Source organism: Elgaria multicarinata, chromosome 3 (assembly GCF_023053635.1).
Source record: "Elgaria multicarinata webbii isolate HBS135686 ecotype San Diego chromosome 3, rElgMul1.1.pri, whole genome shotgun sequence".
Lineage (NCBI taxonomy): Eukaryota > Metazoa > Chordata > Lepidosauria > Squamata > Anguidae > Elgaria > Elgaria multicarinata.
Genome location: NC_086173.1, coordinates 99,860,196 through 99,875,185, shown reverse-complemented (window position 1 = coordinate 99,875,185; position 14,990 = coordinate 99,860,196). Strand labels below are relative to the sequence as shown.

The window sequence follows — 14,990 nt, the reverse complement described above, 5'->3', positions numbered from 1 at the left end:
CTCGCTCCCCCAAACCCCAAGATCTCCCCCAGAACCTCATTCAGACTCTTTGCAGAGGTCTTACAGCACAACGCCTCCCCCCCCCCCCGGCCCATTTTAGCTCCTTCCGTTCCAAGTAGACCTCCGTCACTTCGTTCTCACAACGCCCCAGTCCCCCAACGCTCCTTCCCCCGCCCATCCCAAGCTACGCACCACCACTATCCTCTTCCTCCTCACCTCCCCCCCTTCTACTTCAGCCTTCCCGCGCCTCTCAGCGAAGCCTACCCTTGCACCCCGTCCGCTTCTCTCTCTCTCTCTCCACTCCGCCCCCAACTCCGGAGTGTTGAGCGTCCGGGGCCGCCCCTTCTTCCTCCGCTCCGTGACGACGAGCCCGCCCAAACCCCCCTCCTTTCTTCTTCCTCCTCCTCCTCCTTCTCTCTTCCCGGACTGTGAAGCTGAGCTGGGGCTTGGAGGAACGGTCCCGCCCCTGGATCCCCGCCCTTTCTCCCCCCAGCCAGCGGCTGCTCAGACCCCGCCGCGCCGGCATCCGGAGGGGTACGGAGGAAGTAGCACCGCCCTGCTCGCCGCCTAAGCTCCCGTGCGGGGCAGCAACCCCCGCCCCACCCGCGTCGTTCCGCCCCGAGCCAGCCCGGGCTCTGCTCCCGTTTGCTTGCTCTCCGACTCTTCTCCCCGCGGCCGGCACGAGCCCAGCGGCGCCATGGGCTGCACCGTGAGTGCCGAGGACAAAGCGGCCGCCGAGCGCTCCAAGATGATCGACAAGAACCTCCGCGAGGACGGCGAGAAAGCGGCGCGGGAGGTGAAGCTGCTTCTCCTCGGTGAGAGCCGCGCCGCCGGGTGTCTCTCTCCCACCCTCCCTTGCCTCAGGGATGCTCTCCGCCGCCGCCCCGGCCTCGGCCCTTTGCGTTTTTACTCGGGAGTAAGCCTCGCGGAGTTCAACGGGGCTTATTTCCAAGAAAACGCACGTAGGAGTGCCGCTTTAGAGAAAGCTCGCGCGCGCGCGCGCGCACAGCCCCTAGCTAGCTGCGCTTTCCGATCCTCGCATCCGCTCGTTCCCGCTCCGCAACGGTGCCCCCTGGTTCAGTCTGTGCTTCGGGAGTTTCCCAGGACCCCACTCTCCAAGGCGCCGGCTCCTTGCTTGGGTTTCTCTGTGGCCGCCACACCCCTGTTCCTTCCCGACTCTTTTAGTCCAGCTTGGAGAGGCTCCCTCCTCCTTTGAACCTAGTCTGCAATAAAAAATGGCCAAAAGAAATACGAGGACAAAATGGGGGTCAGAAGTCGAGGGGGCCGAGTAGCTCCATCTTAGCTACCCCATCTTTTTGTAAGCCCAGTAACTTGGCGCTTTCTCTCGCGCTCTGACACACACTTTCCCCCTTCCCTTCTTTCATTCCCATTGCCTCATAAGAGAACTTTACTGGCCATGCCCCCTGATGTGCTCTACAACCCCTGTAAAATATGTTTCCACAGACCCCCCCCCCTTTGCTCGTTTTCCAAATTTAGCTTGGCACTTCTCAGCTGTTTTTTTCTCCGTAGTGGATGGCCCTTCAGAATAGCCAGAGTCCAAGAAGGCATGAAATCTTGCTTCATCCCCCAGCCCCAGGATTTCTTACTCCTCCCCCAAACCTCACAATTTTTGTTTCCTCCATCAGCCTTGATAACTGCTGATGGTGACTCCCAACCCCATTTTCTACTCTGCCACCAGCGGTGGTGTTAGGAAAGGATAATCTAAACTGCGAATAAGCAGAGAGAGCTTCTGGGGAATGGGTAACTGCCCTAGTAGGACAGAGTCTCCCTTTGCTCCCCTCCTCCCGTACTTGAGATGACCACTTTATTCACTGCGCTTCTTTCTGCAATCTTTTAAACTGTTTAATCTTTTTTGTTACTCTGATCCCTCCCTCCCCCCTTGCTCCAAGAGTTAAATAGGTGGCTAAACTGTTCCCCTTTCGTGGTTAGTATGGGTTGAGCATTTTTCTGTGCATTTAGCTTCCTGCAGTGCCTTAGGGCTGTTGGTTTTTGTGAAACTTCACTGTTCTACACTCCCTTCCTTTTTTTGTTTTGTTTTGAATGTTCATCATTGCACAAACTAGAAGAAGTAAAACCAAGCCAGGAGGTTGATATATGGACTCTTGTCATGCTTTGGGGTGAATCTTCATGGGAACAGTTGTGTGAACAATATTTTCATGTGTTGCACAACACCTCAAGTTGGATGTTCTCTGGTTGATTTATTTTCATGCATGAAAGTAGCTGTCTCTTAATGAACAGGGTAACTTAGGTTTGAGTAGTCATCCTGGAAAAATGAAGAGTGTGATGGAATGATTGAACTGATTCTAGCATGTGGAAGAACAATAGTAATGCCCCTTTTGATGCTTTGATAGCAGGGTGTCTTCTGACAGAGAGGCCCAGCCCTTAGTGAGATACATGACAAACTCACCAGCAACTGCGGAATTGACATGTACTGATGGGATATTTCATATGCTAATTCAGTGGCAAATTTTGCACCAGCTCAAGCAATGTACTGCTTCTTCTAAAAGGCATGGCTATTTTGTTTTGTCCAGTGATGTTCCTAGTTTTTAGTGAAGTTTCAGTCCTGAATGAAATGTTCTTTACGCATGCAGGCTTCAGAGTAGTTCATAAAGTGACAAATTAAAACTTCTGGCATCACGTCTCCTCCCTTTAGAGAGGAAAGTAGATTTTGAGTTTTTTTGGGTGCAATCCTGAGAGTTGTAAAGGATTGCATCATTAAATAACCAGTGTTTTAGTTTTGTGTACTATTTCCAGGGAGCAATCCTTTACATGTCTACTCAGAAGTAATTTCCATTGAATTCAGTGGGATTTTCTCCAAGGTTTGTAGCTACTCTTAAAAATGAGCTGTGCTTGTTGTTCTTTCTGCAAAACAGGACATTCATTATGAGAGATGGTTGCTAATCTAGTATAAGCTACTTCATTGTTCAAGCAAATGAACAAAATTGCTTCTGAATTATGGGCTAAATCCCTGTGGTAGTGATCTGGATTGTAGGATTTCTTAATGGTTTTCAGGCTTAGAGTTTGTAATGAGGCTAATATGGATAAACACCCAAAATAGTCCCATTGATTTTAATTGGCCTAATCCCTAGGATAGATGATGGGGTTTGGTCCATGAGCTGAGGGGCAAAAGTTTGGTGCTCTAATCTTAGTTTAGCTTTGTGTTTTCCTCTCTTTAAAACAAAGCTTTACATTTTCCTCTCCTTAAAACAAAGCACACAGCCTTTTGATATTTCATGTAATATTTTTTAAAAAGAAAAATAACCTTTTAGATAAGAAATAGCAATTAGCTTTGTCACTCAGGAAAATGAGGAAAACCAAATGCGTATTTGTTGGCCTGTGCATATAACATGTAAATCCACAAGAAATTGGGTTGTAATTGTATTTTATTGTAATTTCTTATTGCAAGCTGCCATGAAAGGAGGTATACAGATACTTCAAATAAATAAATCAGGAGTGTACACCAGTCTTAGGTGAATTCTGTATAAGGCAGTGACTTTTCACTTGCAAGGACTAAACATTGTTTTCAAAAATGTTGGTCGTATATCATCTTTGGATTTCCACATTTTGTCATTCGGATGACAGGCATGTGACCTTACACTTTTTAACTCTTGGGTTTGAGGCACAGCATATGAGTATTGGGGATGACATGTTTTGTATTAAATACTAACTGTAGAAAGGATAAAGTTGAAAACTTAATTTGAGTATGATGGCTATCTGACTAGTTTCTTTAGGTCATATAGTAGCGTCAATTTCTTCTGTGCTGTTGGTAATGAATATTCGGTTGGCAAAGCTGGGGGTGCCCAGGGTAGATTTCTTCATGCAGAGCTTCCACTAAATGAAACTGGAACAAAAGAATTTGTTCACTGCTATAATATAAAGAGCTAGTTTCTAAATGTTGAAGATGAGCTATTAGACTGAAGCCTGTTTTTGAAAAGTACACTGAACAACACTTCAAAAAAGTTGTGGGTGTTGTTCGTTAGAAATGTAAAATGGTGTTAAATCCCTGATTTAATGGAAACAAATTTGGATAAATCCCCCCCCCTTCAGGAGTCAGCCCTCAAGGTTATATTAAGATGGTATATAACTCCAATTCAACTCTCACATGCAACGACTTCAATCTCCCCTTCAATCTCCCCGTTCTGTTGGAGAGGATGCAATGAAAAGGGCTTTTACTTACATATGTGGTGGGAGTGTAAGGTCCTGAAGCAGTTCTGGGAAACTATCTTCAATATAATTTCTAAGGCCACTGATCAGATAATCTTGCCAGAACCAAGCCTGGCCCTGCTGTCCCTGCCCAATGCTCTAAACCCCTCCCTTACCCATAAAGAATTGGTATTTATCCTCCTTACGGCAGCTCGTTTAGAAATCGAAGAACATTGGAATGATCCGAAGGGCCCAACACTCACTGGATGGAAAGGGAAAGTGTGGGATATAGCCTGCTCTGAAAAATTAACCTACCACCGCAGAGTCTCATCGGGCCAACTTAGCTATGACCCATTCAATGAAATATGGTCTCCTTTTCTCGATTACATCAATGGTACAGATGTGGCATCCAACTCTAGTTTAACAAATCTTCCTCTGACCACAGTAAATTGAAGGAAACAAGCTCGGTTCGGCAGCTACAGAAATCGTGTTTGTGTATTTATTAGAAACGCTGTCTGACTTGTATGTTTTTATATATATTTTTAACTTTTTTAAACTGCTTTGTTAAATAATTTTTTTAAAAAAAAGTTGTGGGTGTTGTTCGTTAGAAATGTAAAATGGTGTTAAATCCCTGATTCATTAATGCCCTGTTTTATGCTAAAGCAGAACTGGAGAATCGCTAAAATTGCTTGAAGTGGTTGGGGGCAGTGGGGAGGTTGTACTTCACAGAGAACCCTGGTAAATTATTCAGTCAGGCAAGACACCTTGCTGCCTGGATACTAATTGCATACTTCATGTTTAAAAAATCTGGAATTACTTGTTAATTTCAAATTGTGGTAAGTGAATGCACTAAGCAGACCTTTTTGAAAAAGTGAAATCACTGAAGTCTCTGTAATGAGTGGAGTAGTATTGTTTTTGTGGATTTATAAGAAAATATAATCTAGTTGTAGCCAAGACCTTCAAAAAGTGCCACACATGGCATAGAACAATACAGTGGCCTTATAGGCTCCTTCCAACTCTACTATTCTATGATTCTATGAATTAAATCAGCAATAAATACCATAAAATGCCACTATCGGTTAAATAAAAAGTGAAAGTTATATAATGTTTCCAGCAGCACAGTACAAAGCTGTCTAAAGAGCCAGGGTTTCAGCATCCTCATAATGCTCATTAAAGAGTGAGCTCTGTGGGCTCCTTTAGGAAGTAGACTCCAAAACAAGGGGGCATGTTGATAAGATAGTTCTCGATGGTCTTATATGTACGTAATAGAGTAAGGTTTCCCAAGCTGTTTGGGTTGGTCGCCTCATTTGGAATTTGTGAGTGTCATGGATGATCTCACAAAGGCTGTGTTCAGACAACATGATAGGCAAAGGTGGGCTAATAATCAACTCAACAGTTGTTTATCTAGGGGGTACTCCTCACAAAACATGATAATCAACTGTAGTGTGGAGTAGGAGCAGTGTTGCATTGACTATTTGTCCATGCTGAGTTGACTCATTCATCCCCCGCCCTCTCTCCTTTCTCCTCCTGCTAGTATTCCATCAGCCATTGCTGCTGAAAATCTATCCTGCTATCTGGACTAGAACGGCAACCACTGCATTGACCGCTCTTGCCTTGTGACTCTGTGGCTGACGAAATAACCAACGTTGGCTGAGGAAATAACCAATGGTGCCCTCCACACAACATGATAACCAGCGGTGGTTCAAATAGCCAACTCTGCACAGCATTGGTTATTTCTGTCAAATAACCAACCGTTTGTTAAAATAACTCCCTCCACACAACATGATAACTCATGGTGGGTTAAATAACCAACCTTTGACTATTTAAACCACCATGGGTTATCGTGTTGCGTGAACCCAGTCATTATGTATGTCATGGTGGGGGAGGTGGCTTGCCTATTCATAAAATGAAAGGTGGACCGCTAGTAATAAAACACTCTTTCCCAGAAAGAAAAGTTAATTTACCCAAGAACCTAAGTACAAGGCAGATGTGTAGTCTGAGTTCCAAAACTCAAAGCCATTCAATTTGAACCCATATAAAGAGGGCAACACTTTGCTCTGTACTTAAAAAATAAGTTTTTAAAAATCTTAAAATGAAAATGGGCAGGGGCAGAGACCTGGGCAGGGGCAACTAGAGAGGTGTCCATAGGCACCAAATTGAAGGCCCCAATTAAATAGAGAGTTTGTGTTCAGTTTGACTTTAAAAGGAGAGGTGCTATATGGTTGATCCAAAAGGGAGGGGAGCCAGTCTATCAATGATCAACGTTATTAAATGTGAGTCTAAGCAACAAAGGCTCCAAAGTCTGTGATATTTTTTGTGGAGGGCAGTCCTGTTGTTTATATAAAGCAATTTTATTAAGAGTGACAATACTCTATCTCCAGCGTCCAGATTCTGTTATATATTTAATCGTGATAGTGTATTGTTTTGATAAAAGGAACATAAACAGTGGAAGCCTGGATGTAGAGCAGTAATTACATGGCCAGCAAAAATATTTTTTATCAATGCAATTCTGTGCTGTAGGAAAGTAACTGTAGTGGTCGGATACTTGACATGTTGTGTCATGTGTACAGTTTTTTATTATTTATTAATTATATTTATATGCTGATGAATAACAAGCTTTTGCAGAGGTGATCTTAACATATCGAATCTCCCATTTCTTTTCTTCATGCACACTCAACAGTCTTTTAAAAGACTTTCATTGTGTTGAGATTTTTGCTGTCTTCAGACAGCTATGGAGGGACCCTCTTGTAGCTAAGTTACCAATGTGGGATGCTAGACTGATGATTTAAACCAGCAATTTCCGGATAGTTTCTGCTCATCTGGCATAAAGCTGTGAAAAATAAATCTTGCCTTCTGTGTTTCCTTTGTTTTGCAGAAATCTGGCTAGGTTATGAAGCACAGGTTCATTAGTCAACATGTCTGAAGATCATTGATATGAGAATAGCTAATTCTAGCATGGCCACATATTACAGCTTATATACTGCGCATAGCCCATTCAAATAAAGCCCTCACTCTGAATCTAAGGGAACATTGAAAGTACTCATCAGTATCAAAAACTCGACATTATACAGTAGAAGATTTGGTTTATGAAAAAAGACTTCTCTAAATGGCTTTGCATTGGTATGAAACTTTCCAGGTCTGTTCTGATAGCCCTAAGACGACATGTAGAACTACTGAAGGATATCAGCTTGAAATCACATACTTCAAAGTAGTCACCTTGACTTCAGAACAGTGGGTGAAGAATTGTGACCCTAGCTTATAGCTAAAAATAAGACAAGTCAAGGATTTTTCCCCATTGTCAGATTAGAAACTCCTCTCTCCTCCTCATCCTCCCATTTTTATATATGTATAAAAACAGAGAAAAGTGTTTCTGAATGTTGTCCGTTATGTGTGTCGAAAGGTTTTGCTAAATGCATTTTATTGTAGAGTTTGGAGTGTATTTGTCTCTCTCAAAAATTTCCTTCCTTACTTGCAGCTTTCCCTTTGGGGCTGTTGCATTTGTATATGAGCTCTTTTAATTTAGGTTGCCTTGGGAGTGAGTTAACAGCTTTTATAATAATTGGCTTAGCCATTTCTGATGTACTCAGATGTTTCTACTTCTGAGGACCTAACGTTTTTTTTTAATCACTGAAATGAGAAAGCTGAATTCCACTTACCAGACAAAAATTAAAACAAATTTTAAAAAAGCTATTGAGGAGGCCAGTGCATTGAATATACATTTTCATGTAAGTTTTGCTTTCCAGATTCATGGAAATAATTTCTCTGACAATAAAAAATATAGTAGATTATTGCAGCCAAATGAATTTTTTTTGGATTTGCAACTGAAAATCTCTACTGATGGTAGGCGACTCAGCAACTTGTCAAATGTAAATGTTCTGTCACAATGCAAAATGAGCACCTCTCCAGATTTCTGTTTTTTGCTTAATTTCATTCATTTTTTATTTAAAATTATGTTTTGGCCACCTTTTAGCATTATGAGGAACAGCTGTAGCAAGTCTCAGGCTTGTGCAGTCTTCCCTCCCCTCCCTTCATCTGGTGTGGACAAAAGAAAAGTTCAGAAGCTTCTGCTTCCATTTTGGATTAACAATAGTTTAGCATTATTCCTGACCCCTAAACTGTGGTTAAACTTAATTATTTTTTGATGAAATGAGCCACTTTATAAACTACAGCCTGAACTTGGCTCGTTTCCCTAAACCACAGTTAAGAATAACCATAGCTTGTTCAGGTTCAGATGTCACAACAAGCTGCGATTAATCTAAAATGGAAGCAAAAGCTTTCAAACTTCTCCATTCTGGGGGAGGGCAGAGCATGTGAGCTTGAGGCTTACGGTGGCTCATCCTTACAACAGTTTTTTAAAAAAGTTTTAGCCTTATGGATGAATGCAGGTGTGTGTGGTTACTCATTACCCCCATGAAAGAGAAAAGGGGAATGTCTCTTCTAAGATTATGGCTGATGCAACATGATGCATCATGTAAAACTAAAGAAAGTATGCTTTTTCCTGAGAACTATAGTTTCATCCGTTATGCAGATTTAATTGACTGAAACTTCTATGGCCCCGTTCAGAAGACACCTAAACCATGTCTTTAACCACGGTGGTTAAGCCAGAAAGCCGGGCTGTGTTCAGAAGATACCTTAAACCACAGCTTTAACCATGGTGAATAAAGCAAAAAGGCTTATTCACCGTGATTAAAGCCATGGTTTAAGGTGTCTTTTGAATGGGCCCTATGATTATTCTACTTAACCTTTAGAAAAATTATCACACCGTGACTGTCTTTATTAATAGCTATGCAAAGATTAATGAGACAGGTAGTTTCCAAATAAATACATCATCCATAGATGTCAGTAAAATATGACATAGTAAACATGTATGTGCCTTGCTCATAGGGACACATAGACCTGGTTCACACATAATAACCTAGAGCTCAGGTTGAATATGGGTTGTCATTGAATCGTCAGTTGTTGTTGAATCATGGGCTGTCATTACATGTGAACCCTGCAGTATGGTTTAACTATGGGATGTTAACAACAAAGAACCTAGGAAGAGAATCATGGTTTGTTGTTGGGTTGGGAACCAAACCAGTCTTATATTTTAGTATGTTTGTAATTCAGGCATGTGCATGAGTTGTTGTGTGGTAACCACTGACAAGTACGCTGTGACGCTGTTCTATTTTATTGGCATTGTTGTAATGATTTAAAAGCGCAGTTTGTACTTGATACAACTTTAAAACGTTGTTCGAAAGTATACAACTATTTTAAAACTGGCTCAAATCTAGTAATTCTCTGTGGTCCTCCCCCTGCCACTCCCAAATTCTAGCATTTACAGTTTAACTTATATTGGTAACTAGGAAGATTTTTCTGATAAGTATATTAGTCTAAGCCACCTCTCATCTCTTTTTGCAGAACTTTAAAAGTTTTTAAAAAGCTTTTTCCTAATGTGAACTAAATACAAATTGATTGCAGCATTGCTGCCTTGAACCTCTAGATAGCTTCAGTTTTGACTTCAGCGTAATCAAGGTATCACACAAAATCATCAAGAACTTGGGTCAGTTAATGTACTGAAGTAGTACATACGTCATGATGTTGCTTCTTACAGAAGGGGAGAAAGACTGGCTGGCTTTGGATGATCAGTGGAGAAACAATACAGCATCCTTGTTTCCCCTGCCGTTGCGCATGTGAGTTGTGTGATTACCCTAATTACCTGTGCCATGTTGCAGGTTGCTGTCCTGGCCGAACCCAACGCATACCACTGATGTAGTGATTTTCACCCATCCTACAACCTCTATTGCAAGTCATGGGTTATAGGGTGGGTGTAATGTTGTGCTTCCCAAAACCTGATATCTGAGAACACAGCAAACCATTTGACCTGCATTTTTTTAATGTGCCCAGTCCAGACATTGTATGTGTCAAATTAAAATTGACTTCAAAGGAAAACCTAAGTATTGATATAACCGTAAACCATTGAAAAAGTTCCCCCCAAAATAAGTGTAATTTCTTTGGAAATTGCAGTTCAGCTTATGTATTTGGATGTTCTCTTTTGTTAATATTCACAATAAAAAAAGAGAAAAATGCATTTGGATGTAGAAAAATAGGAAAAGAAACGGAAAAATATTTCAAATGCTGTTAGTGAACTTTTAGAATATATCTTTGTTTCTTAAATCCGAGTAAGTTTTTCCCCCCTTATAAAGATCAAAATGATGGGACAAGTGTCATACTTTCTTTGCTAACGGTTCATTTGCACCCATTTTGTACATAGGTATTTGACACCGCTGTGAAACCAGCAACCAGAACATCAACACAGGAAATACAACAGGAAGCATTTCAAAGAAGAATTTCTTGTTAGTGTGGAGGTTTGACATAACAGTAGCTGTGAGAGGCACTGACATTATTGAGCCACTGTTGCTCTTAAGTCCATCTGGACTAGGCATGATCAAAATGGGGGTCAGCATAGTCTTTGCCTGATGCATAAGCATTGGGCATGCTGATTCAGTTCTGTTCTCATTCAGAAAAGGCTCTGTTGGTAGTATCCTAAAAGCTAAAGCTGCTGTGTGAACTCTGTTCTGTTGAACATTTAGAAATCATTAAGCGAGAAACTTAGCGTGTTGGCTTCTGGGGCACAACAGCTAGTTGCATTTCTGACAGCTTGGGGCCTTAGCAGTTGTCTTAGCATGAATAATTCCTCTTGTTGGATGAGATCACTGTATGCTTAATGAGTTTTTTAAATTATTGTGTTCAGTATCCACTTTCTGAGAGTGAACTATGTGACTTGCCTGTTGTACACTTTTTTGAGTGTGTGAGTCTTAAAAATATTAACAGTAGCCATTAGCCCCAAATTAGAGATCTTGTTATTTACAAACATTTTAAGGAACCAATAAACATGCCATTATTGGATCAAGATGATCATCACTGTTAACTGCTTACAGGTTTGGCTATTTTGAAGTGCTTGCTAGTTAAGTATTTCCCTCTGCAGTGACACAATAGCATTTTGATAGATCACAGTAGCTGAGGTCCTTTTGTGGAGGATAGCAACAATACCTTGATTCATAGGAATCTCACTGTTTGCCCTTGGGGCATATGTTGCATGAAACATTTGGCATGAAAGTCCGTTTGGGAATATCTGACACAGTGCTATTTATCCAAAGGAAACAAGAGTGGTATTCTTGCTTTAAGAACTTTTGAAGAAATTTAGCTTTTCCTCGGTGCATTACCAGCCTTATAATATCTGCTCAGATGTTATGGCAATGTGTGCTGCTATCTTTTCTGTCTTGTTACCAGTGCTAAAAGCTTGAGATCTCCTTACAGAGAGGAGATCCAAATCTTACTGTTTTTCTCATAGAAGCAGTGGAGTAGTTGATGTCCTCTGCATCATGGGCCTACTTGAGAAGAAACTGCATCCAAGGGAGGGGATGGACATTAGGTAGGAATCAACTGTGTGAATGGGAGAAGCCAGTCAGGTACTCAGAATCTTCAACTGCAGTAGTTGGTGCACTCCAAGACAGATTGAATAATAGGAAGGATGTGGAATTGTGAACATCAACCTGTGATCTATTTTTGGTAAAACAGGCCCATCTCAAGAAGAGTTGCTTGAAAACAGGACTTCTGTTGTTTGGAGTCCCTCTTTGTCCCTCCTCAGAGTTCTGGGAGTGAACTAAGAGTCCAGGAAAATAAGATTTCTCCATACGAAGTCTTCATATTGACTGAGTAGAAACTAGTGAACAGTCCATTTCCGGCTGTGACATGTTAAGCAAGTGACATTACTAGTGTCACATTCTCCACTGGAATGAGCCTATCACTGATGCTTATCTCTTTCTGTTGGTAGTTGGTACATTTTTATTAATGGAAAGCTCTCCCATATGGCTTTGTATTAATTGGCTGTACAAACACTTCTGACAGGAGTTAATATAATTCATATACTAATAATGTCAACAACGATTTTCTAGACTTTGTGTATGTGAGGACTTGCAGGAATTCTGAGGAGGCATTGACCCTGCCTTCTGGGAATCGCTGAGAGTTTTATCTAAGGAATGGCATTTGACATTAAACTGTCAAATATAATTGCATTCTGAATTCGTTGTCAGCAATTGCTGAAGTTCAAAATATCTTTTTCTCCCATTATGTTAAGAAAAAATCACTCTGAAGCCTTGAACATGCCCCCCTCACAGATATTAAGTGGAAATTGTCCAAATTACAAGGATCTAAAAATTAAGTTGCCAGGTGGCTAATATTGTTAACTCGTTAACCCTAGATACCTGGTACAGATACCCTACTGGTTCTTCCTCCTACGAAATGAAACTTTTTTCCTTTCTCATGCCAGGTGTGTGTGAGAGAAATTTCATTCCTTCTCCTGACTACTCTTAAAACCACAGGGCCTGTTCAGACGACATGCTAAGCCGTGGTTAGGCTGCTAACCGTTTTGCAGCAAATGGTTAGTGAGCATGTTTAAATTGTGGTTATATAGCCACCATGGTTAGGAATAGTTCACACAACATGCTAAGTCATAGTTCACATGACACATTAAGCCATAATGCTTAGTTCACAACGCTTAACCATCATGGTTTAGCATGTTGTGTGAACAGGGCCACAGAGAAGTCATGGAGGGGTCAGTTGTATAGTATTTTGGAGACATTTGGAAGCATTAAGAATCTCTCGTGCTGCTTCTTAGTGTATACAAAGCTGTGGGGCAAAGTGAGAGAACAGCTGACCCCCCTCCAATCCACTGCATGTGCCAAAGGATATGGGAAAGGAGCAGGGCCGGTAAGAACATAAGAGGAGCCATGCTGGATCAGACCAAGGGTCCAGCAATCTCTTCATACAGTGCTAGCCAGCTGTTGACCAGGAACCCACCAGCAGGACACAAGTGCAGTAACACCCTCCTGCCCATGTTCCCCAGCAACTGGTGTACATAGGCTTACTGCTTCTGATACTGGAGGTATAGCCATTGATAGCCTTCTCCTCCAGGAATTTATCCAGCCCCCTTTTAAAGCCATTCTAATTATTGGCCATCACCACATCTTGTGGTAGTGAATTCCATAGTTTAACTATGTGCTGTGTGAAGAAGTACTTCCTTTTATTTGTCCTGAATCTCCCACTAATCAGCTTCATTTGATGACCCCAGGTTCTAGTATTTTGAAAGAGGAGAAAAATGTCTCCCATTTTGTACACCTCTATCGTGTCTCCTCCTACCCTCCTGTATTCCAAGCTAAATAGTTGCAGCGGTTGTAACCTTCCCTCATAGGGGAGATGCTACAGGCCCTTGATCATTTTATTTGCCTAGACAACTACTTAGGGCCTACTAAGTTAAGCGAAAATGAGTGGATCCCTGTCCAATTGTGAGAGGCCACTCCCTTCGAAGCCTAATGAACGTGTGATTCTTTCCCATCTTCTGGGAGAAAAAGTCAATAATTTGTGTTGTGTTGGTAGACTGCCTACGAGCTTTGTAACTTCAGAACCATTTAAAAGCTACTGCATGGCTGAATGCTGCTTGGCTAATGATTGTTCGTTTGAGGGTTGGGCAGCCTTTAAGTAATGCTTGGCACAACAGATAAAGCCATTTGGAACATACACTGAACAAGTTGCCTTATCTATAACATTCATGCCTGTATCATGTTAGACTGTTAAACTACATAGGTTTTATTTTGTGTTGAGTTAATATCATAACGCTCAGTCCTCCTTAAAGTGCTTTTTTTTTTTTTAGAATGGCCTGTTTAAAGGGTGGAAAGTTGGGATTGCCATGCAGGAAGGTAGAGTGCTAATTGGCAGGTCTGCTTATTGGACTGCTTGAGCATGCTGCTGCAGTTTGCCACTTGCTTGGGGCAAATGCCAGTTGCCCTTGGGCAAGCATCTGAGTGGCAACTCCTCCTGCTCAACATTGAGTGTTGCAAGCAAGCTCCACAGCATAATGCTGTTGCCACTTTCTTTAACTTGGTGCCCCTCCAATTAGTGTGAACTACAACTCACAGAATTCCTGACAATTGACCATGCTGGATGGGGCTGGTGGAAATTGGTCCAAGACATCTGGAGGGCACTGAGTTGGGGAAATTTTATTTATTTATTTATTTGAGGGCTTTTCCTAAAGAAAAAAAGAAAAAGGCTCAAGGTGTCTTACAGAAGGGCTTAAAGCATACAAAAAGTTAAAACAAGGTAAAACTGCTGAAAAGAATTTAAGATGGCAAGACCCAATAAAACAACTAAATTAAGAAGCCTGAGCTATTGTAACACAGCTGTGTTGTGGCTACTAGCGTGTTAAGCGTACCTCTTAAGGAGGAAGACCTGAAGCATCTGAGGCAGGTAAAGCAAGGTGGGGATGCCAACCTCTCTCCTCCCAAGTCTTTATTTACAAAAATATTTATTTATTTATTTATTACATTTCTATACTGCCCAATAGCCGGAGCTCTCTGGGCGGTTCACAAAAATTAAAAACATTCAAAGTATAAAACAACAGTATAAAACCATACTATAAAATACAATATAAAAGCTCAACCAGATAAAAACAGCAGCAATGCAAAATTACAAATTTAAAACACCAAGTTAAAATTTATTTATAGGCTGTTAAAATGCTGGGAGAATAAAAAGGTCTTCACCTGGCGTCTAAAAGCATATAAAAGCATAAAGTACTTATAAGATATTGAAAATTAGATGAGGGGAAAATCTACAGTACAATGCAGTTTCTGCCTTTTTGCCTAAGGTTGATTTTTAATACATTTCTCTAGAATCTGCTTTGTTCATAGCAGGCATTCCTTGTTTCATATAAGCAGCTTGCTTATTCGATTTCTGTCTTTAGCTGAGAAATGGAATTGTATTATTTATACGCCCTCATGATGTCTTCAAAT

At 41.4% G+C, this 14,990-nt stretch overlaps 1 protein-coding gene across 1 annotated transcript in view; it reads left to right on the top strand.

Annotated features, from left to right (window-relative positions):
- Positions 1 to 535: 535 nt before the first annotated feature.
- Positions 536 to 14,990, top strand: part of GNAI2 (G protein subunit alpha i2) — a 150,875-nt gene continuing 136,420 nt past the window's right edge. Inside the window, exon 1 of the mRNA XM_063121081.1 lies at positions 536 to 815. Within this exon, the coding sequence (XP_062977151.1) occupies positions 698 to 815 (118 nt within the window). The 5' untranslated portion in view covers positions 536 to 697. The remainder of the gene's footprint in view (positions 816 to 14,990) is intronic.